A 24,589-nucleotide genomic window follows, 5' to 3' on the forward strand; every position below is an offset into this window, starting at 1 on the left:
TGAGCCGCAGGTCACCGAACACAGGCACGCATCAGCGCCTAAAAACCTCCTCACAACATGGTGAAGAGAGGACCCGGATTCGGTTTGCCTGATTGATAGGACTTGTAAGAACCTGTGGCAACTCTAGCAAGCAGAGCAGAGTGTGTGCCGCGGGACACCGAAGACAGGCGCGTATCAACGCCAAAAATAAAAAGAAAGGGGGATCTGTGGGGAGCAACCCGGACTAGACTGAGTTACTGGAATTAAGACTTATTCTATGCATCTGCTCTCCCACAATATGGCGCTGGGAGAGAAGTAAACAGCTTCTGCACAGCTGCCTCCAGTTCAACCAATAAACTGTAGGACTTGCTCCTGATTGGAGGAGAGCAGCGTACTTAGTGTGTGGGCAGCCGAGTTGGGATTGGCAGAGGAGGACTATAAAGGAGGAGAGAGACGGCATGCACCAGGAACATCTAAGGGGAACATCTAGCTGAAGGAACACCTGTGCAGCCCCCGAGAAGAGCCGGCTGGCGGTGTGCCGCTCCCCTGCGGAAGTGGGGAATGTGGCCAGGGGGAACTGCCCTTCCACGGAGGTGGAAGGGACAGTAGCCAACCCGGGAAGAACCAGCAGCAAACCCGGGGAGGGCTGAGCAGACGAAAGAACAGCGCAGGGTTCTGTGTCGTTCCTCCACGAAGAGGGGGAGCGACATAATGGTGCCGTGACTCGGATATGAAGCCTAGGCAGGGTTTAGTGTCGTTCCTCCACGAAGAGGGGGAGCGACAAATACATCTTTAAAAAAAAAAAAAACTCATTGTATCAGCTTCATTTTTTGGGTTTAGTGAACCTGTAGAACAACTTTAAATTACGTATGTGGCTTGTGCTATGCATCCATCAGACAGTTTTACCTTAGCTCTTGGCAAATATCTTTGTCTAGCCACACTTAGTAATATTACCCTATTTTCTTTCCAGTGCTTGAACCACTGATGAGTAAGTGGGTCTCTTTAATGGGAACCACTTCCGGAATGTTTGAACGAGGAGGAAATAAAATCCCTAAATCTGTTTCCTCTGATGTGTCACAGCAGCGATTTGCAGTCATTTAGGTTGTTTACTCCCTAACATTAAGGCAGGAGAAAAACTGTAGCAACATGAGTGGACATCCTGCTGGCATGCCAGGCTTGTGTGCAGAGAATGAAGATACTAGCCCGCACTAGCCCGCTTGGAACCACGACTTCCAACCTCAGATCTTCTACATCCTAGTACCTAGGTAAATGGTGTAGACCAACGTGATCCTTCTTGGGACATCTCAAATGTTGACCTTGTTTAACGAACTCTCCAAAACAGCTTGGCTGATTCACCGAGCATTTGTTGGGTAACACAGCTTCCCTATGAGTTTGGGTAGAGTGGAGGCTCGTTCCACACCTAGTCCTATCCCAAGGCTTTTATGAGTGGGTTCCACCCAACTGACCAGGAAACAAGTCAGCTCTGAGCAGCCTGGCTGCTTACTCATGGGGAGGAAGCACTTGGGTTGCTTCTGACCTACAGGTATTCTTCCAAACACTTGCCTGAATTTCATCTTTTGAAATTCTGAGGTTTTTGTGCACTCCCATGTTGTCAGCCCTCATCTCTCTCTTCTCTGTCTCTCCTTCAAGCAACGAAAAAAAAATCTTTCAGTTGCTTTATTCCAAAAAGCCTTCCCCTCCCAAATAGGAGCCCTTGACAAATCTATTTGGTTGGTGAGCAAAAGATGATTTATTTTTGTTTAAAAAATAAAGGCAGAGTTAGACAGTGAGAAAGACAGACAGAGAGAAAGGTCTTCCTTCCATTGGTTCACCCCCCAAATGGCCGCTACGGCCAGCGCACTGCGCAGATCCGAAGCCAGGAGCCAGGTGCTTCTCCTGGTCTCCCATGGGGTGCAGGGCCCAAGCACCTGGGCCATCCTCCACTGCACTCCTGGGCCACAGCAGAGCGGGACTGGAAGAGGAGCAACTGGGACAGAATCTGGTGCCTGGACCGGGACTAGAACCTGGGGTGCTGGTGCCGCAGGCAGAGGATTAGCCTAGTGAGCTGTGGCACCGGCCTAAAGATGATTGTTTTAAAGAAGTGATGTTGAGGGGCTGATGCTTTGGTGTAGCAGGTAAGGCTGCCACTTGCAATGCTGGCATCCCATATGGGCACTGGTTCTAGTCCCAGCTGCTCCACTCTGATCCAGCTCTCTGCTATGGCCTGGGAAAGCAGTGGGAGATAGCCCACGTCCTTGGGCCCCTGCGCCCACATGGGAGACCTGGAAGAAGCTCCTGGCTTCAGATCAGCTCAGCTCTGGCCGCTGCGACCAACTGGGGAGCGAACCAGAGGATGGAAGATGGCTCTCTATCTCTGCTTCTGCCTCTCTGTAACTCTGCCTTTCAAATAAAATAAATATTAAAAAAATAGAAGTAATGCTGAAATGACTGTATATTCATGTGGAAAAACAAAACAAAACAACAAAACCCCTGACTCCCAAGCTACACTATACATTAAACTCAATGTCAAGACCAGAGATCTCAATGTGAAAGAGAAAAGCAGGAATTTGGGAAATTAAGGGCAGTATCTTCACAGTTTCACAGAGAAAAAAATGATAGAAATACTTTATAAATGAGAGCACCATGAGATTAACTTTTGTTCATGAAAATGCACCAGAGTGGTAGAAGACACTCACAAACCATAACTCACAGAGGCTTGGAGCCAGAACATTGAAAACAATAAGAAAAAGGTAAAATCTAGTGGAGAAAATCTAGTGGATGAGAAACTGGAACATGTGTTGGTGTAAAGTTGGCATCTCATGACCGTTAACACAGAAAATCTGAAGTGAACCCTGAGTGCACAGTCACACGCCTGGGAACATTTTGGCCAAGGACAGATCACATATGTGATGGCGGTTCCAGAAAATTAGAACAGAGCTGAAAAGTGCCCACCACTTCGTGATGTCATGACCACGGCAAGGTCGCAGTACGGGGACTAGTCAAGAGTCTGTGGGGACGCTGGGGTAAACCAGTCCTATAAAAAAAGTACGGTGCCTCCCGTTAGGCAGAGTGCACGGTACTTGCTAAGGATGGGACATGAACAGATTACTAGTTCGTGCATTGACAATGCAAACAAAATGTTTGAGAGGCCAACAGACAGACAGAACTAGCGCAGGAGAGAGGGAGGCACCCTATCTGATGCTCCACTCCCCAGATGCCTGCAATGGCCAGGACTGGGCTGGCCAAAGCTGGAAGCTGGGAGCTCAACCCAGGTGTCCCACATGGGTGGCAGGGACCCAGCCATCTGCTGCCTGCCAGGATGTGCCTTGGCAGGAGGCAGGAACTGGGGAGACGGATATTGAACCCAGACACTCCTGTGTGGGATGTGGCCATCTTAACTGCTGGGTTCGATGCCTGTCTTATCCTGTATGTTTCACCCTTCTTTTACAGTATGCATTACTTATTTTAAGAAGAGTGGACTGTGCTGTGTCCGCAGCAGCCTCTTGTATCGGTGTGTGTGTGTGTGTGCTGCATCTCAACTACTTTTCCTCTTGTGTCTGATGTCAGCTCGTGTTTTGTTCATCATGGCCCTGGGGGACCCGGCTATACCATAACCTACCCAACATCTACAGTGACAGCTGTGTGGCAGGCTCTAGAATAATCAGGACTCACATTCTGCTGAGACCGCTTCAGATTGGCAAAAAAAAAAAAAAAAATCATTTAGGAAACCGGATAGATGCGATCAGTCAAGTGTAACACGTAACATATTCCACTGACCTAGCAACTACACTCCTACATACAATCAGAGCACAACGGGTCCCAGATGCCCCCAGAGGCACAGAAAAGAATTTTCACACTGTTTGTAGAATTTTTCACACTGTTTGTAGAAACTGCAAAAAAATAAAAAATAAAAAAATAAAAATACATCCTCCAAACCTACCAGCTCTAACATCCACTTGCGGTTGAAATGTTGATGTCACGCACATGCAAGAGAGTGGGTGAGCTGCAGGGACACCCAGCTCCATGGCTGGATCTTGGGGGTTGAGGCCGAGGAGAAGAGACCAGGGACAAAAGAGTTTCGTCCTGTTTAATACCATGTAGATTTAAAAATAAACAAAGAACACATCATGTGTGTTTCTGGTTATATTCCAAAACACAGCGAAAGTGCTGCTTAGGGATTTACAATTAAAAGTTAAGGTACAAAGAAAAGCAAAGAAGCAATGATCTTAACTTAAAGTTGGGGTGTAGTTGGCCCTGGTCGGGGTTACCCTGTGGGCAGGAAGTGGTTCTGACAGTGTGTGTGGAGTTGTGGCTTATTTGAAAGATTTATCTGAAAGGCAGAGTGACAGAGAGAGAGAATTGACAATCTTTTGGCTGATTCACTCCAGATGGCCACAACGCCTTGGTCTGGGCCAGGTGGAAGCCAGGAGACAGGAACTCCACGCAGATCTCCCACGAGGGTGGCAGGAGCCCAAGTACTTGGGCCGTCTTCTGCTGCCTTCCCAGGTGCATTAGCAGAGCTGGGTGGGAAGCGAAGCAGCTGGTGCTCACTCATATGGTATGGTGGGGAGCTTAGCCTGCCGGGCCACAGCGCTAGCCCAGGTTGGAGCTCCTGAGGGACAGCAGTGCCTGGCTGTGGACCTGGAGAGCAGTTCCCCTCCTGATAATCAGAGAGCTGACACCATGTGCGACTGCGAGTTACAATTCACAAGGAAGTGCCTCTCCATCTTGTCTCTGCGGAGTCTCCCCCCGGCCCCCGACCTCTGACCCTGTTTGCACTTCCTTCATTTTTTCCCGTCTAAAGCATAAAATAAACTTCCCTCCTTCCCTCCCCCTCCCCCTCCCCCTGGAGGTCCCCAGCCACCCGTGGTCTCACTCTATGGGCTGCCCTGTCCTACCAGGGTCTTTGCTGCTGCTGGTTCCTTTCCTGGTCCTTCTGCCTCGGCCTCTGACCCGGAAGTAATTCCCTGACATTCCCCACTCCTAAACACTGAAGTTTCCCGCTTTCCCCTGCCCGGCAGGCTTTTCCACGCCCCAGCTGTCTGTGCTAAAAGCAGGGAGTGCGTGCTCCTAGCTGCCGGCTTCATCTTTTGCTCACCCAGGTCCTTGGCATCTGCCTAGCTCTAGAGGAACTCATCTGACTCCTTGCTCCCACTGCACACCCAGATTTGCACCAGGCTAGAAATGCTGACTCCTCGCTCTCTGAACCGGCCGCAGCGCCAGACGCTATTCTATGCTCCTACTGTGTGCCAGGCACCTGGTTTGTCGTCAGCAAGAACATTAATATTACGTAAATTTTTGTACAGGTACTAACTCCACGATCCCAACACCATTAATCCACTATTGTGCAGAAGATGGAAATCTTCAGACCCAAAGCAGCACTTATATCCTCATCCTCCATGGGAAAGGCCTCTTAAATCTGTATTATGGGGTCAGTGCTGTGGCGCAGCAGGTTAATGCCCTGGCCTGAAGTGTCAGCATCCCATATGGGCACCGGTTCTTGTCCCGGCTGCTCTACTTCTGATCCAGCTCTCTGCTGTGGCCTTGGAAAGCAGCAGAAGATGGCTCAAGTCCTTGGGCCCCTGCACCCACATGGGAGACCTGGAAGAAGCTCCTGGCTCCTGGCTTTGGATCGGCTGTGCTCCGGCCGTCATGGCCAATTGAGAAGTGAACCAGTGGATGGAAGACCTCTCTCTCTCTCTCTCTCTCTCCCTCTCCTCTCTCTGTGTAACTCTGACTTTCAAATAAATAAATAAATCTTTTTAAAAATCAGTATTATGAGCCCCTCTGCCCCTGCATCTGTGTCCACTACCTCTAGCCTAGCCTGCAGTAGTACACTAACTTCCTAACACACAGATGTCTCTCAATTTTAAGTGTCTTTGAACAGGGCCACCAAAGAGGAAATTGAGGGGCGGGTGTAGACACTAGCATCCATCATCAGAGTGCCTGAGTCCTAGTCCCCGCATCCTACTGAGGTGTCCCCTGGCAAGCAGCAGGTGATGCATCAAACAGCTAGGTCCCTGTGCACCGCGTGGGAGATCCAGATGGAATTCTGGGCTCCTGGCTTTGGCTTTGGCTCAGCCTCAACTCTTGCGAGCATCTGGGGAGTGAACCAATGGATGGACGGTCTCTGCCTTTCAAATAAATAAATAAAACAAGAACTGATTGATAGCTGAATGGTGGAGACTCACTCCGCTTACGTCATCTGCGAGGTGGAAGTGGCAGGAGGTCTTCAGGTTTTGGGAGCTTCCCCTCGGGATGTAGTTGTCATGAGAGGGCTGGGCACACAGGCTGAGCTGGCTCCCTCCCAGGCGCTCATTCCTCCTCCTCTGGTCCCACCAAATGCCTGAACTCAAGGGGTGGCCCGATCTTGGGCCTTATGACAAAAGAAAGCTTCGCTCCTGCTCCTCGGTTGCTTGTGTCAGGTATTTGAGTTGTGTACCCCGGGCACCGCTTGTTGGTGTTCACGTGGTCAGTGTGGAACTCTGCTAGGTTTGAGACGCCCTCGTGGCCTGGGGGTGCTCGCTTTTGCTAGAAGGCCGCAGTACGCTTTCCCTCTTCACCCTCTGCCTCTCCCTCTCTGTAACTCTGCCTTTCAAATAAATAAATAAATCTTTTTAGAAATACATAAGATAGCCCTTATCTTCCATGAGTTTCCCTATCCTCTCCTCATCACCTTCCCCTAGCTCACTGCATCTAAACCCCCAAGTCCTTTCTGTCTAGAAACTTCCCCACACTAAAATTGCATGAGCTTCTGGAGCCAGCCGCATCTTGGGGAACTTTCTCTTGTTTTCTGTGTGCCCCCCATCACACATTAATATGATCTGTACTCCTTTTCTCCTGGGAATCTGCCTTTGGTCAGTTTAACTCGCAATCCTTGGGAACGTTGGGGGGACTGAGACGTTTAACCTCCCCAACACCTACAACTCGTGATATGATCATTGTGCAATCAAACTGAGGTTTGGGGAAGTTACAGAAATTTACGGGTAGAACAGGCAGGAGTTGCATCAAAGCACTTTTACCTCTCTCTCTCTCTCTCTCTCTCTCTTCTTCTAACACCTTAAGCTTTTCTTTTGCTCCTCCAGGGAGCACGCTGTGCGTAGCTGCTCCTGCTGGTTCCTCCCAGCTGTGAGTCAGGACAGGAGAGGAAGCACACCTCCAAGTGACTGAAAATCCCCATCCCAGACTCAGTCAGAGGAGCCGGTTCCCAGCTCTGGGTTTCCGGCCTTGCACCCGGAAAGCGTTAATCACTCACTGAGCTTTGATTGATTAGTGAGAGACTGGGTTACACCACCCAGCCCTTCTGGGACAGGCATAAGGGGGCACTGAATGACACAGGCTGGGGAGCCTGGTGTCAGAGAAAGGCATCCAGCCCCCTGCAGGATCTGAACCCACTACGCCGCCTCCCACCTGCTGCTCTTCCATTTGAGTTCTTTAGAAAGGTACCTGCAGGTGAACACTGTAACCCTGCTGCGAACCCATGGAAACAAAGCGGGAGGCGCGGCAGTTTGGCGCGGGGATCAGAACAGGTTGTTCCAAGAGACTTTTCAGGTTTGTCCACCCAGAAGAGCTCAACAAGAAAAAAAAAAAACCATGGGCTTCCAGCGTGCCACTGGAAAACAGTCCCATTGCTTCAGCTCAGGACTCGCCGAGGGGTAAGGCAGGTGCGCTACTTCCAAGCGCTGACCCAGAAAGGGGAGGTTCGCTCTCACCTGGAAGCCGGTGTTGCTGAAGCCCTCAGCCCCGCGGGCCGCTGCTGTACCCTGCAGCTCCATGCTCCTCCCGGCTGCTGCGCTCGCTGGTGTCTGCTCTCCAGCACGTCGGTGCCTGGGGAGGAGAACAGCGGATGAGACGCCACCTGCCGTCCGCGGACCTGGGCGCTGCTCGGGCTGGGAGCTCCCGCGTCTACCTCGGACCGCCCGGGGCTCACCCGGCTAGTCCAGGAGGGGCGGGCTGAGCTGGGGTGGGGGGTGGAGGCTTCGGCTGCAGGCCCGCCCACCCCTGCCTTCCCTCTCTCCACAGGTTCGGGTCCGCATTTCCATTCCACACCTGGAGTGGCTAGGTCAGGAATGGAGGAACAGAAGGGCTGGCTGCTCCCTGGGCCTCTCTCTCTCTCTCTCTCTCTCTCTCTCTCTCTCTTTCTCTGCACCAGGCACATGCTAAGTACTTGGGATTATCAGTTGATGGAATTGAACTCCTTATCATCCCTTTAGGAACTTGGAGAGCCTGAACACATTGCCAATTTTCCTGTACCTCCATGTGTTCAAATGGAATTTAGAGATAAATCAAGACTAGGATAAACATATCACCGTATATACTGTAGGCTATGTACTATATAGTATACAATATATTTTACTCATACTTACCATAATAATCATTGCTATTATACTATATGCTATATAATACATACAATATGCTGTAGTTGTGTAGTATGTATTATAGGTATTTATATATTACACTATATTATATATATACAGAATCACAAATATACTTTAATTTATATTCTATGAGGGAGCTTCAAAAAAGTTGTGGAGGAGCTGGGGCTCTGGCGTAATAGGTTAAGCCATGGCCTGCAGCGCCGGCATCCCATATGGATGCTGGTTCGAGTCCTGGCTGCTCCACTTCTGATACAGCTCTCTGCTATAGCATGAATGTAGCAGAGAATGTAGTGGAGGATGGCCCAGGTGCTTGGGTCCCTGCACCCTAGTGGGAGACCTGGAGGAAGCACCTGGTTCCAGCCTGGCCCAGTCCTGGTCATTATAGCCATTTGGGGAGTGAACCAGCAGATGGAAGACCTCTCTCTCTCTGTGTAACTCTGCTTTTCAAATAAATGAATAAATTTTTAAAAGAAAAAAAGGTTGTGGAAAATGTGTATTTTTTAAAATACTGTATTTATTTACTTGAGAGATATAGCTACAGACACAGAGAGAGACAGAAAGGTCTTCCATCTGCTGGTTCACCCCCTAAATGGCTGCAATGGCTGGAGCTGGGCCAATCCAAAGCCAGGAGCCAGGAGCTTCTTCCAGGTCTCCCATGTGGGTGTAGGGGCCCAAGCACTTAGGCCATCTTCCACTGCTTTCCCAGGCCAAAGCAGAGAGTTGGATTGGAAGAGGAGTAGCTGGGACTAGAACCAATTCCCTTATGGGATGCTGGCGCCACAGACAAAGGGTTAACCCACTATGTCACAGTGCCTGCCCTATCTCCGCCCCCCCCCCCCGCCTTTTTTTTTTTTTTTTTTAAAGGAAAAAGATTTATTGGGGCTGGTGCTGTGGTTAAGCATATTAAAGCCCCAACTGCAGCGCTGGTATCAGCTGCTCCGCTTCCAATCCAGCTCCCTGCTAGTAAGCCTGGGAAAACAGCAAAGGGTGTTTCAAGTCCTTGGCCCCTGCACGCACGTGGGACATCCAAAAGAAGCTCCTGGCTCCTGGCTTTGGCCTGGCCCAGCCCTGATTATTATGGACATTTCTGCAGAAGACAGATCAATCTCTCTGCTCTCTCTCTGTCTATCTCTCACTCTCTGTCTCTCTGCTTCTCAAATACATAAATATGAGCCACCTTCCACTGTCTCCAAAGCACATAGCACAGTTTAGATTGGAAGTCGAGTTTGTTAGGAATTGAATCGTGCTCTGCTGTAGGTTGCCACTCTCTAGCTCACTGCCTATACTGCTTCACCAAAATTATCTGAAATTAAAATGTAAGTGCCCCAAATACAATGTTGCTGGAACACAAGCCCACCCATCAATTCATGCATCGCCGATAGCAGCTATCGCTCCACAAGGACAGAGCTGAGCAGTTTCGACAAAGTCTGCATGGACCAAAGACTAAAATCTTCACCAGCTGGCCCTTTGTATGTCAGCTTGGGCACAGCTGTAACCTGGAGATGGCAGAGGTGGTAAGGGCGTTAAAATCCTTAGAAGCACCTGGCAGAGTGCTTGACACATGGTTCAACACCATCCCAACCATTTTATGCTGCAGCTCTTTAGCACTTCTAACTGAAGAGTGAGACCTGGGCATTGTCAAGATTTTGGTTGTCCTTGAATTAACAGCACAATTGGAAGTGATTAAGAGAGGTACAGAGAAGCAGAGAGCAGGTATATAGATGACTTTCATCATGAAACAGTTGGGAGAAACCAGTGGCTGCAGTCTGATGTCATAATCCAAGACTCAACTGAGTTTAAGGTTATGGGTGATCATCACTTTCTGTAGAAGTAATCTCATTCTACCATATTTTATAGCTAGAATTGCAGGGACTGAAATGCCTGACATGCTTGCAGATACCTGTAAAACGCAACCATCCAGTGTGTTTTGAAAAGTTTGAAAAGAATGCAATATTCAGGAAGACTGTGCAAGCAAGAGCAATACGATAGTGCTGGTTGAAAGATATAGTAGACTCCTCCTTGTGTAATGAATGTATCAGATGAAAAATATTGAAATAGAGTAAATTGCACATGCAGCCCCCATACTAAAATTCCAGAATAATGGCCATATCTAGAGAAGCATTTATTTAAAATAGCATGTATCTGAAGCCTGCATTTAAGGAACCTCCAGGGGCCAGTGCTGTGGCGTAGCAGGTAGAACCGCTGCTTGCAATGCCGGCATCCCATATGGGCACCGGTTCGAGCCCCGGATGCTCCACTTCCCATCCAGCCTAGGAAAGCAGTAGAAGATGACCCAAGTCCTTGAGCCCCTGCACCTGCATGGGAGACCTGGAAGAAGCTCCAGGCCATAGCAGAGAGCTGGATCATAAGTGGAGCCAACTGGGACTCAAAATGGCGCCCATGATTTATTTACTTTTTAAATGTATTTGAAAGGCAGAGTGACAGGCAGAGAGTCAGAAACAGAGAAAGAGAGATCTTCTATCTGCTGGCTTATTCTCCTAATCACTGCAATTACTAGGGCTGAGCCAGGCCAAAGCCAGGATCCTGGAACTCCATCTGGCTCTCCCATCTGGGTGGCAGGGGCCTAAGCAGTTGGGCTATCCTCTGTTGCTTTTTCAGGCACGTTAGCAGGGAGCTGGATCAGAAGCAGAGAGGCTGGGACTTCAACTGTGATGGCAAACTTGCAAGCAGTGGCTAAACCCACTGTACCACAACACTGGCCCGATGTTGTATTATGTCTTATAGCATGGCTTTATTCACTTGCTTTTATATTATTTGACTGGTGGAGAGAGAGAGAGAGAGAGGAGACAGACAGATACCTGTTGTCTGTTGCTCATTCCCCGAATGCCCACAATAGCCAAGGCTGAACTAGGCTGAAACCAGGGGGTCCAGAACCCCATTTGGGTCTCTAACATGGGAGTCAGGGATCCAAACATTTGAGCCATCCTCTGCTGCTTCCTAGAATGCATGCTAGTGAGAAGCTGGATCAGAGGCGGAGTAGCTGGGGCTTAAGCCAAACACTCCAAAGTGGGCATCCCAGGTGGCAAGTTAACCACTGTGCCACACACCTGCCAAATAGTGTCATTTCAACGTGCCTTCTGCTCTCCTCCTCCCTGAAAAACATTTCATGCATCACAAATTAATCTTTGCGGACACATTCTTAGAGTCAATAAATCACAAGACGTAATAAAAATGTGATCCTGAGAGGTTTATAAGTCTAATCTAATTAGTCTATTTCAATAATTCAGATCATCCAAGAGAAAACAAACGCAGTTTAAGAAAAATGCAGGGAGTGGGCGCTTAGACTAATGCATCTCTGCTTGGAGTGTCTAGGCTTTGATTCCCATCTCTGGCTCCTGACTCGCGCTTCCTGCAGAGCAGATCCTGGGAGGAGACACTAGTGGTTCACGTGGGTCCCTTCCACTGACAAGGGAGACCTGGATGGAGTTCCTGCCTCCCAGTTTCAGCTCCAGCTAAGCCCTGGCAACAGCGGATTGGAGCTCTATGTCTGTCTCTCCACTTCTGAAATTTAAACCTTTTTTAAAAGTGTGTTTGACATAGGAAATACTTTTGCACTTGGTTTTCCCAAAACATCTTTGCAGTTAGGTTTTCCAACACTGTTGCTATCCACAAGCACTAGATCACCAATGGCAACCAAAGACTCCCTGAAGAATCTGCCAGCCCATAATGCCTACCTGGGCTTGAATGATGGTTGACTATCTATCTGTCTTTAGTCAGAATCCTGGGAAGAATGATTTTAGCAGTCAGGGAAAACCGATGAAGAATGAAGAGAAGAGAACAAGTACTGGTTGAGTGCTTCAGTGTCCTTGTTATGTGCCCAACTCTGTCCACGCCGTCCTCACAACAGCTCTTCCCATGAAGCATTAATGGCCCCATTTCACAGGCAAAAGACAAGAGGCTCAAGGGCAAGGTGACTTCTCCAAACAGCTGAGAAGTGACAATGCCCCTTAGTTTGGTGTGCGGATGGCACCAGGAGAGGAGGAAGCCCCTGGGACCTGCATATTCAAGACACTTGCTTGATTCACTCCCAAGAACACCCCAGGGGGAAAGAGGGCCCTCCCCTTCGTTCCAGGTTACATGCAGGAAGCATGGCTTCTAAGAAGCAAGACACAAGGCCATTTTCATCACCTTTCATACACAGGGGCTTTTTAAAAACACTACTTCCTTGTTACCTCGTCACTTGTCTTTTTAATTATAACCCTTGGTACCTGTGTGTGCCACAGATGAGCTGGGCTGTGCATGTAGATTATATAAACACATACATAGCTTTAAAGCTAATATGTTCTTTCTCTTCTACTTTCTAAACCATGCTGGAAGCCTCCTACTGTCAAGGGTCAAGTTCTGGAAAAAAGAAAAAAAAGCACTAGGTTGGAACCCAAGATGTTCACTGGGAAAGCCAATCACAAGAAAGTGATATGGAAACAATTTCTAGACTGGAAAGATCTGAAGATTATCAAGAAAGCAGAGTGTAATGGATCTGTGCACTTGGAAATCCTCAAAAGACTGGCCAGTCCATCAGTTCCTTGCAAAGACCTTGGCCTGGGGATTGGGCAGCAGCAGATGCGAGTCCCACTGTGTGCAGCTTTTTTTTTTTTTTTTTTAAAGATTTACTTATTTATTTGAGAGAGAGAGAGAGAGAGATTGAGAGAGATTGAATCTTCCATCCCTAAATGGCTACAATGGCTAGAGCTGTACTGATCCAAAGCCAGGAGCTTCTTCCAGGTCTTCCATGTAGATACAGGGACCCAAAAGCTTGGGCCATCCTCTACTGCTTTCTCAGGCCATAGCAGAGGGCTGGATCAGAAGTGGAGCAGCTGGGACTCCAACCAGCACCTCTATGGGATGCCAGTGCTGCAGGCCAGGGCTTCAACCCCGCTGCGCCACAGGGCCAGACCCTGTAGTGACTCTTAAGGCACAGGTATAAGCCAGCCACACTGATTCCCATGGGAAGGAGAGCTGATTCCCATGGGCAGGGATTGTATTCCTCTGTCTCTGGGCTCTCCCCCAGTGTCTGGATTGAAGTCTGCTCGAGAAGAGCTTCTCCACTGAAGAAAGGAAGAACGCTCACATCCCTGCATTCTCATTGTCCCAGGGATTCTGTGTGAGTTCCAAAGTGCAGCCGGTCAGCTCTCTGGGTGAACCAGGCTGAGGCTAGGGTATAGTAAGCAAAGAGCTTGCTTGGGTGCAAAATTTAAGAAGAGACTCACTCTCTGGGCCAAGTGCAAGGTCAGCACCTGAGAATGTCTCCTTAGGTTTTGTGCCCTAATCCAGGGTCTGTCAAGGATGTTCTATGGCTTTGTTTTAGATGAGTGTGATACAGCAGTTAAGAGTGCAGGCTCTGGGGCCAGCGCTGTGGCGTAGTGGGTAAAGCTGCCACTTGCAATGCTGGCATCCTATGTGGGTGCTGGTTCGAGTCCTGGCTGCTCCACTTCTGATCCAGCTCTCTTCTATGGCCTGGGAAAGCAGCAGAAGATGGACCAAGTCCTGGGGCCCCTGCACTGGTATGGGAGACCTGGAGGAGGCTTCTGGCTCCTGGCTTCAGATTGGTGCAGCTCTGGCCATTGTGGCCAATTGGGGAGTGAACCAGCAGGTGGAAGACCTCTCTCTCTGCCTCTCCTTCTCTCTCTGTGTAACTCTGACCTTCAAATAAATAAATAAATCCTTAAAAAAAAAAAAGAGTGCAGGCTCTGGACTCGAAGTATCTTCTGGTTTAAGCTTTACCTCTGACTAGCTGGAACTTCAGGCAAGTTATTTATCAATGAACTCTATAAACATCTGGTGCTACCTGAAGAACTAGGTCAATAAGTTGCACCTGTCATTGGGTAGGCCATGAGAGTTACATGTAGTGCTGCATGGAAAGTGTCTAGCATCATGTAGCAAATATCAAAACACTCAAGGCTTTAAGGGAAAATGGCCAGCAGCTACCTCTGCAGTTAAGTTCCTAATGTCCCTGAAATTCCTTGGGCCCAATCAGGTTAAGCGTGTTAGTGTGACACCTGACTGGAGAAGGTTAAGAGAGATAGTAAAGAATCAAAGTTACAGCATGAACTTTTGGATGAACAAAGACAATTCAAGAAGCCTGTTCAGACAAAGTGAGATTTCCAGACACAAAAAAATCTTCCCTTCTAAGCTGGGGGTCTTGAGGTGCAGCAGTTTAAGCTGCAGCTTGGGAATCAGGCATCCCATGTGAAAGTGCTGGTTTGAGTCCTGGCTGCTCCACTTCCAATGCAACTCTCTGCTAATGTGCCTGGGAAGGCCGTGGAGGAGGGCCCAAGTGCTTGGACCCCTGCCACCCACATGGGAGGCCCAGATGGAGTTCCTGGCTCCTGGTGTTGGCCTGGCTCAGCCCTGGCTGTTGTAACAAATTGAGGAGTAAACCAACAAATGGGAGATCAATCTTTCTCTCCCCACCGCGTTTCAAATAAATAAAAATAAATAAAGCAAAACACTACCTGATGTAAAAAAGAATTCTTCCCTCCTAATAGTATCAGCATCTATCTACGACGTACAGAGAAAACAACTGGCACATGCATGGATATAGACAGTTTTGCTGGGCTAGGTCTGTGTGTAGATGGTCACCTGTTCTCATCTTTACACAGCAGTGCCAGCTGCGAGGCTCTGGAGTGGTCAGGTTGATCACACACTACAGTGTGATTTCAGTCTCCACAAATACTGCCCAAGGTTTGAGCGCCTCAGGCTTCATTTGCTCAGCACCACCGAGATGGCCATTCTGTTGTGACAAATATTCTTTGTCCTTTTCACGGATGAGAAAACAGGATAGGCCGGCGCTGCAGCTCACTTGACTAATCCTCCGCCTGTGGCGCCGGCACCCTGGGTTCTAGGCCCGGTCGGGGCGCCGGATTCTGTCCCGGTTGCCCCTCTTCCAGGCCAGCTCTCTGCTGTGGCCCGGGAGTGCAGTGGAGGATGGCCCAAGTGTTTGGGCCCTGCACCCCATGGGAGACCAGGAGAAGCACCTGGCTCCTGCCATCGGATCAGGGATCAGCGTGGTGCGCCGGCCGCGGCGGCCATTGGAGGGTGAACCAATGGCAAAAGGAAGACCTTTCTCTCTGTCTCTCTCTCTCACTAACTCCGCCTGTCCAAAAAAAAAAAAAAAAAAAAAAAAAAAAGAAAGAAAGAAAGAAAAAAGAAAACAGGACAAACACAGCTCACCAGGGAGTGAGGTGGGTGGTTTTGGGTGGTCAGCTGCCAACTGGGTAAAATATCACCACCTTTGGAAAAGAGAACTCTCAGATGTTTTCTCCACTAATTTGCAGCCATCATGGTGGGAGCTGCGTACGGATACTGTACTAGTGGTTGAAAAAATCTGATGGCAAAAATGTTTGCATGGATTTTCTGCCCACAGATTACATATTAATCAAAGATATGGCGTACCCGAAACTATAATTTGGAAACCTGACAGATACTGCTTGAACTAAGTGATGACCAAAAATGGGACAATGGCATCAGGTGCCTCCCGATATGAGCACTAAGAAGGATGCAACATCATTTTTTATTCCTTCCAAAAGTGCATAGTCTGAATCTCATCATAAGGAGACATTAAATCCAATCGAGGAATGTTTTACAAAATAATTAGCCTTAAGGCTGGTGCTGTAGCGCAGTGGGGTTAAAGCTCCAACGTGTGGTGCAGGCATCCCATATGGACGCCAGTTCGAGTCCCAGCTGCTCCACTTCTGATCCAGCTCCTTGCTAATGGTCTGGGAAAGCAATGGTTGGACCCCTGCATCCATGTGGGAGGCCTGGAGGAAACTCTTGGCTCCTGGCTTTGGATTGGCTCAACTCTGGTTATTGCGGCCATCTGGGGAGTGAATCAGCAGATGAAAGACCTCTCTCTCTCTCTCTCTCTCTGCCTCTCTAGTAGCTCTGTCTTTCAAACAAATAAATAGAAAAAAAAAATAATAATCGGCCTGAATTCTTTGGAAGTGTGAAGGTCATGAAAGACTCGTAAGGCAGAGACCCCATTCCAGATTTCAGGATACTAAAGAGGCAGGAAAAATAAATGCAATGCATTATTCTGTGTGATGTCTGGACCAAACGACATGCTTGTAGGCACAGTTGATCAAGTTTGAATATTGGCAAAAGAGATACATCAATATTAAATTTCCAGTTCTTGATCTCGGCACCGTGGTTACTGTCAAAGAATGTCCTTAGGAAACACCCATCAGAGTATTTAGGAATAAGGAGGTATGAGGTCTACAATTTACTCCCAAGTAGTGCCAGCAATAATGGTACAAATAAAACCACTCCCATGTAATCTTGTGAGCATGAGAGAGGACACAGTGGATTACAAGGACTCATGAATCTGTTACGGGAGTTTGGTATTGTTCTTGCAACTTTTCTCTAAGATTGAAATGATATCAAAATGAAAAGTCACAAAAAGATGCTTTCAGAATTATTCATATATGCAAATGCATACATTTTATTTATATATGTGGGTAGTGAAATGATCAATATATATTCAAGTCTCAGCCATATATGATCCTTATATTTCCCTCTGTTCCTAAGAACAAATTCTATCCATGGAATTTTACTGTTTCAATTCAGAGTTGGGATGGATTTATTTAACAACATACATATAATATTCTGCTACTGATGGGGATTCAGATTTTGGGGAAAGGGATTACTCCTTACATGACATTTCCATAATAGTAGCACTTATCATCACTGAGTCAATTCATATGACTCAGAATTACTAAAACTGGGGCTGACACTGCGGTGTAGTGGGTAAAGCCTGCAGTGCCGGCATCCCACATGGGCCCCAGTTCCAGTTCTGGCTGCTCCACTTTCAATCCAGCTCCACGTTAATGGTCTAGAATAGGCAGCAGAAAATGGCCCAAATGCTTGGACCTCTGCTGCCCACATGGGAGACATGGATTAAGCTCCTGGCTCCTGGCTTTGGTTTGGCCCAGCACTGGCTGTTGCAAGCATCTGAGGAGTGAACCTGTGGATGGAAGATCTCTCTCTCTTCCTCTCTCTCTCTCTAGCTCTGAGTTTCTTTCTTTCTTTCTTCTTCTTTTTTTTTTTTTTTAAGATTTTATTTGTTTGTTTGAGAGGTAGAGTTACAGACAAAGAGAGGGAGAGACAGAGAGAAAGTCCTCCATCTGCTGGTTCACTCTCCCAATGGTCACATTAGCCAGAGCTGGGCTGATCCAAAGCCAGGAGCCAGGAGCTTCCTTAGGTCTCTCATGTGGGGGCAGGGGTCCAAGGACTTGGGCCATCTTCTACTGCTTTCCTAGGCCATAGCAGAGAGCTGGATCAGAAGAGGAGCAGCTGGGACTAGAACCCAGCATCCCAACGCAAGTGTACTTAGCCTACTATTCCACAGTACCAGCCCCAACTCTGACTTTCAAAATAAATCTTTAAAAATAAAGAATTATTAAAATGTTACTTACTGCTGATACTAAGTTTAAAGAGCTTAAAGATAAACCCCAGACATAATTTGTCCTTGAAATTTGTTATAATTCAAAAAGTAGATGTTTCAGATCTCGTTTTGAGCAAACATTTCCAGCTTTACTAATTTCTTTTATTTTACTCATACCCTTTTATTTCTCCTTAGTGGAAGATTTGGGGAGTGTCTTGGCTCTTTAACCAGGTGGTTGAACATCTGGGACCTGAAGTGTTAAGGAACACTAGTGTAGGACTGATAGGTTTTGTTCTAGTCCATCTATCGTTCTAGAAACAATTTATGAGCCCAAAAGGACCGTGTCTTAGTTCTACATTTTAACAATCAGAAGTGCATGAAGCCAAGTCTCAGCTAGAGTTTTCGTGTCAGCATGGTTCACTAGCGTGATTCAAGACCTTGTCAAAACTAGTCATTCCTGGTAACTTCCATTCAGGCCTTCATACAAAGTATGAAGACATCTGATTTCCCAGCACTCCCTTGTAAAGGCTGTGTGAACTGAGATACTGGCGCCATTGTTCTCTGCTCCTGGAGGAACATGGCAGAACACCTGGTCCTCACCTCATCTCATTCTAACTCTCTCTTCCTGGCTGGCAAATCTTCCAGGCCCTGTGGGCTTCGTTTCCACCTCGGGGCGTGTTCACTTGAACCTGAACTGGACCTGGAATGGTTCTTCCTCGTCAGCTGGGTCTTTGCTGCTCAGTGGTTGCCGTCCAGGTCACTCAATCCTCTTACCAACCCAGCTCTAGTTGAGGACACTGTGGTGTACCTTGGGCTCTCCTGTGTTGCCATGGAGGCAGCACAGAGAGCGGGTTTGAATGCTCAGATCTCAGCTCCTAAATACCATCCCCTCCACGGGAACTCAATAGGTTGTACCTAGGACTTCTCAAGCTAGAAACAAGGAAGTTTCTAAAGCTGCCTGAGGTTGGATCTAAAGGTTGCAGGAGTGAGCTGGATTAAACATATGGAATCTATGAAAATTTGTAAGTCCATGGTGATTCTTTTTTATTTATTTATTTATTTATTTTTTTTTTTTTTGACAGGCAGAGTGGACAGTGAGAGAGAGAGACAGAGAGAAAGGTTTTCCTTTGCTGTTGCTTCACCCTCCAATGACCGCCGCAGCCGGCGCACCACACTGATCCGAAGCCAGGAGCCAGGTGCTTCTCCTGGTCTCCCATGGGGTGCAGGGCCCAAGCACTTGGGCCATCCTCCACTGCACTCCCGGACCACAGCAGAGAGCTGGCCTGGAAGAGGGGCAACCGGGACAGAATCCGGTGCCCCGACCGGGACTAGAACCCAGTGTGCCGGCATTGCAAGGCGGAGGATTAGCCTAGTGAGCCGCGGCACCGGCCCATGGTGCTTCTTAAAACCTAAAACTCTAGGCCCGGCATTGTGGTGTGGAGGGTTAAGCTGTTGCCTGCAAAGCTGGCGTCCCATATAGGTGCTGGTTAGAGGCCCAGCTGTTCCTTTTTCCTGACTGTTACAGACATCTGGGGAGTGAACCAGCAGGTGAAAGACCTCTCTCTCTTTCTCTCTCTGCCTCTCCCTCTTCCTCTCTATAACTCTTTCAAATAAATAAACAAACCTTCTAAAAAAATTGAAAAAGGAAACTCTAGTCAGAAACCTAATGGGGGGAAAATATTTATATTGTTCCCAAAGAATTGCATTTCAGTACAACCAAATAACTCCTGTTGGCCAGGAGCCGCTACACCATCTAGAATCATGCCAGCAGCACACAGAAAAGGAATGGGAGAATCTGGAGGCCCTGGGAACTGCCATTATATAAACCACTGGTTGAACAGTTGGTGGACATCATGTGAAGCTGAAGTCGCAGCAGGTACTGGCACCTAGGGGTAGTGAAGTCACACAATGAAGACATCAACATCAGGCCAGTCCTAATTCACATTGGCAGTCGCCTCTACCGGAGTGCACCAGATAGCAAAGCTTCTGGTATCCAACAGTATGAAGTAGATATTATCTGGTTTTATATGTTATGTGTTTTTTTAAAGATTTATTTGAAAGTCAGAGTTACACAGAGAGAGGAGAGGCAGAGAGAGAGAGAGAGAGAGAGAGAGAGGTCTTTCATCCGCTGGTTCACTCCCCAATTGGCCGCAACGGCCAGAGCTGTGCCAATCCAAAGGCAGGAGCCAGGAGCTTCCTCTGGGTCTCCCACAAGGGTGCAGGGGCCCAAGCACTTGGGCCATCTTCTACTGTTTTCCCAGGCCCTGGCAGAGAGCTGGATTGGAAGTGGAGCAGCTGGGTCTTGAACTGGTGCCCATATGGGATGCCGGTGCTTCAGGCCAGGGCATTAACCCATTGCCGGCCCCTATACATTATGTCTTAAGAGTCCATTAAGTCAGGCTGTCCGGTTCTAACCCTAATCCCTCCACTTCTGGGTTGGGATTCTGAATTGTTTATGCAGCCTCTTGGAGTCTGCCTAGGATCTAATGAACACTGTGCAGTTGTTGAGATGGGGCCCAAAACACCCAATGCTCAATAAGTTAGCTCTTACTACTGCAAACACTTGATTAGTTCTGTATCTTCTGTAGTCATAATGTAGTCAGTGTGTTTGTATGTTGTTTCCTCTCCTCCCACAGCACCCCAGTCCAGCCCATGGGATTGTCACCTCTCACTGGGAGGTGACAAGAGACACATCAAGACATCAGGACCCAGGTTTGAGGCTTTCCCACCAGTAGCCTATATGAGTTAAGTCACGTAGGAAGTCTGACCCTCAGCTTCCTTGTTGTAAGCCTGGAAGACAGGTTGGGTGGGTTGGGAAGGCCTCACTCACACCTGGAGGAAGGCATTGTTCACTGCCTGTCTCCACTGCTCCACCGTGAGCTTCCTGAACTCAGGTGCTTTTTTGCTCCTTGATGCATCGCGAACACCTATTTGCATAGTAAGTGATTGATAAGGACCAGTGTAGGCGGTCCAGCCCCAAGCTTGGGTATTATTTATAGCTGCTCACTGAATGTGAAAATGCTCCTCACTTATTGCCACACTCTCGACATCAGGAAGTAAAATCCGGGACCTGGATTCTCAGCCCGTAAAATGGGCGTGGCTCTGTCCAGGGCTGCTTTGAGTTATGGAAGCGTCAGGGGAGAGTCTTGGTGTCAGTATGTGAAATGTGTGTCTCCCTGCTTGGCAGCTTTGGGCTTTCCCTGCAACTCTCCCTCGGTTTATGGTAGTTATGAGTCAGAACGCAATCCCCAGCCCTGCCCCTCTCTCTCTGTTGACTCTGAATCGGTGTGACTGATCACAAGCCCACAGACCAAGGCTGGGAATCTCCAGAGGGGGTGGAGACCATGCTTAGCACAACCTTGGCTGGACAGGGAGGGAGTGAGCAGCTTTGGAAGCAGAGCAGGGAATTCCCGCTCTCCAAACACCTTTGTCTCTCCTGTCTCACCTGAATTTTCTTCCATGGTCCTGTCTTGGAGCATTAGAATCTGGGCTCTCTCTAATGATCAGACATTGCATAGTGTATGCATAAATAAAAATAGCACATGGCACCCAATATTATGTGTCACTTAAAAATAAAACAAACAAACAAAACACCCTGTTCTCTAGACAGATCCCTATCAGTCCTTGCAACTCCGAATACACTTCCTGAGATTTCAAGTACAACAACCAAGGAAGGGGTTTTGGTGGAGAGAGGAGCCGTGGATAAGTATTTCTTAAACTGGACACAAATAACAGGGAAGGGCCCTGTTCATGCTGTAACTAAAAATCAGAGTACACATAGGTACTCATGTGCCGTGGTATTGCAAAAAGTCCGTGGAAAATGATGTGAAAAAGACACATTTTGAAATCTGTGCCCATGAAGGGCAGGCTATTCAAAAAGTTTTTTGACAAATGCATCTAATGGAAAAATGCATGGATTTCAAAACCTTTTTTGCATCAAAATACATTTTTTTCATTCATTGTCCATAAACTTTTGTAGCAAAGCTTGCTACCAATCAAACTGGAAGAATGTAAATTAATTTGCACTAATGAGTGATTACCCATCACAAGAGAAGGAAGGCTGGTTCCATGGCCACAGGGTACTTGATGACAGAACTGTTTATCTGTGTGTACTATTTTTGGTTCTTCCATCTGTCAGAGACATCTGCAGTCCCATGTTGTCAGACTACTCACCATATTCAGGAAATGGAAACAATAAGTGTCCACCAACTGGCGAGTGGATAAAGAAAACGTGGCACAGATACACAACGGAATACTACTCAGCCATAAGAAGAATGAAAGCATGCTACCAGCAACAAAGTGGATAGAACAGAGGCTGTGAGGTTAAGCAATGTAAGTCAAACGTCCCATGATCTCACGCATATGCAGAGACGAAAAAACATATAGGCGATCTCATAGTAGTTGAAACTACAATTGTGGTTACCAGAAGGTGGGGAGGGAGGGATCAGGAAAGGTGGTTTGACAGGTGCTAGGTTCTAGCTAGATAGGAGTAAGACATTCTGTGGTTCTAGTGCACACGAGGGCAAAGATAGATCATGTAAGTGTGCTATATATTACTCTACGGAAAAAAGAAACCTCTCCTTCTGCATTGGAAGGACAGAGTGGATCTGCGTGGAAAGCACTCAGACCAGCACTCGCACACAGCTGCTGCTGTCTTACGACTAGGGATATTTTTAAACAATTATAAAGTCATCAACGCAAGGATTCACAGGAGTTCTGCGAAGGCTCTGCAACCTGGATGCCCCAGGGGAAAAAAAAATAAGATTCCTTCCTATGGTTCAGAGAAGAATCAGCTTCTACGGAAGGTGCAGATTCCAGGAAGCAAGACACAAGGCCATTTTTATCACCCTCCACATGTAGGGGCTGTTTGAAACAGGGGCTTCCTACTCACATGTAGTACAGTGCATGTAATTATTTAAAGGTATGTGTACCTTTAAAGTTAATGCACTCTTTCTCTGTTAGCTTCTTTTTTTTTTTTTTTTTTTTTTTTTTTTTTGACAGGCAGAGTGGACAGTGAGAGAGAGAGATAGAGAGAAAAGTCTTCCTTTACTGTTGGTTCACCCTCCAATGGCCGCTGTGGCCGGAGCTACGCCCATCTGAAGGCAGGAGCCAGGTGCTTCCTCCTGGTCTCCCATGGGGTGCAGGGCCCAAGCACTTGGGCCATCCTCCACTGCACTCCCGGGCCACAGCAGAGAGCTGGCCTGGAAGAGGGGCAACCGGGACAGAATCTGGTGCCCCGACCGGGGCTAGAACCCGGTGTGCCGGTGCTGCAGGTGGAGGATTAGCCTATTGAGCTGTGGCGCCGGTCTCTGTTAGCTCTTAAGCCAAATGCCTTTCTGCTGTCTTTGCTAAAAGGGCGAGACCTTATTTGTATGTGGCTTACTAAGTGAAATGACTCTCCCCCTCAAATGTTTATGAATTTCGGATTTCACTACTGCAGAAAACGAAGGATGCAGATGCTGGGAAGAGCAATGCACTGTTTAAGAAAGACATTCCATGGGGTGGGATTGAGGTGCGGTGGATTAAGCTGCTGCTTCCGATGATGGCATCCCATAGCAGAATACCTGTTCGAGTCCAGCTCTTCCTCTGATCCATCTTCCTGTTAAAGAATCTGGGAAGGCAGTGGTGGCAGTGGAAGATGGCTCAAGTACCTGCCAACCGTGTGGAAGACGAAGAGAGTTCCTAGCTCCAGGCTTTGGCCCAGACCTTCTCTTTCTGCCACTCTGATTTTCAAATAAATACATGAATCTTAAAAAACTAAGCTATTTCATTCACATGGACAAAATTGTTAACTCTCATTATAACACTATCTCTCTGTTCCTTTAGTTTTTCTTCCCCACTCTCAAATTTCCTCAACTTTACCCTCCTCAAAGTATTCTAATCTCAAATCTCACTGAGTTTTAAAGGGACGTTAGCAGTATAAATAAATATTGGCTGCTGGTTGTTATAGCTTGAACGCAACGTGTTTCCCCAAAGTCTTCCTTTAATGGTTGATAGTCGGTGGATAGAGGGTGAGTACTTGGTCCAACTACAGTGTGTGGAGGGAGGGCCTTTGGGAAGGGACCGGATGGGTCAAGTGACTCAGCTGGGGCTTCATGGTGGACTCATGATGCAGGTGCGTGGGGACCAAGCATGCTGCCTGCCTCTCTCTGCTTCCTGGCTCATCAGGTGATCCACCCTCTCGAGAGGCCAGGCCGCTGGAGTCGTAGATCTCAGACTGTGCATCTCCACAACCGTGAGCTGAAATAAACCTTCCTTCCTAAGTACTTCCTTACTGGTACTGCAGTGACAGTGCTAACAGCTGACTAACCCATGGGTTATTCACAGCTGGCAGAAGCAATCACTCTGCAAGGCGCGGGTGAGTAATGACCTCAGGTCTAATCAAGCCCTTAATGAGAGGAGGCTGTGCTTGCCGATCCCCTTCATCACTTCCCAGCCCTTGGGCCCTGATGACGCCACTGACCCTGCATGCATTAACGTCACAACAATCATTGCAAATCAGCAGATCCTGGGTTTGGCAGTGCTTTTTCTGATGCTGAACTCTGGCCCTGCCTTGGTGCGGTGACTCCAGTCTCACTCACCCTCCTCTCCCTGATCCCTCCTTCTCGGTTACCTGCAGCGGCAGCTGCTTCCTCTACCCGCTTTTGGAGAGTGAGTGTCCCTGAGAGCTTCCTCGTACCCTATCAGGAGTGTGAGAGTCAGAATTTCTCTTCCAAGGTCCACGAAGGGACTCCCCTGAAACCAAACGTTTTACATGTTTGTCCGTAGGCTTTTCCAGAGACCAGGTCTTGAGCATTGATATTCCCTGAGGACAGATAACCCCCTAGGAACC

At 48.0% G+C, this 24,589-nt stretch overlaps 1 protein-coding gene across 9 annotated transcripts in view; it reads right to left on the reverse strand.

Annotated features, from left to right (window-relative positions):
• SLC28A3 (solute carrier family 28 member 3) overlaps positions 1 to 24,589 on the reverse strand; it is a 91,257-nt gene that overhangs the window by 60,450 nt on the left and 6,218 nt on the right. For 5 of the 9 annotated variants that reach the window (XR_016222280.1, XM_089315068.1, XM_089315057.1 and 2 more), the window contains exon 2: positions 7,692 to 7,806. The exons of 3 other annotated variants lie outside the window; for them this stretch is intronic. Coding sequence is in view for 5 of the 6 variants with exons in the window: in XM_089315068.1 (XP_089171194.1) it covers positions 7,692 to 7,806 (115 nt within the window). In the remaining variant the exon portion in view is untranslated. Of the gene's footprint in view, positions 1 to 4,877; positions 5,695 to 7,691; positions 7,807 to 24,589 lie in introns of those variants that run through there. One more of the 9 variants, XM_089315063.1, reaches the window with a different exon arrangement.

Source organism: Oryctolagus cuniculus, chromosome 1, assembly GCF_051225735.1.
Source record: "Oryctolagus cuniculus isolate XC-2025 breed Fujian yellow rabbit chromosome 1, ASM5122573v1, whole genome shotgun sequence".
NCBI lineage: Eukaryota > Metazoa > Chordata > Mammalia > Lagomorpha > Leporidae > Oryctolagus > Oryctolagus cuniculus.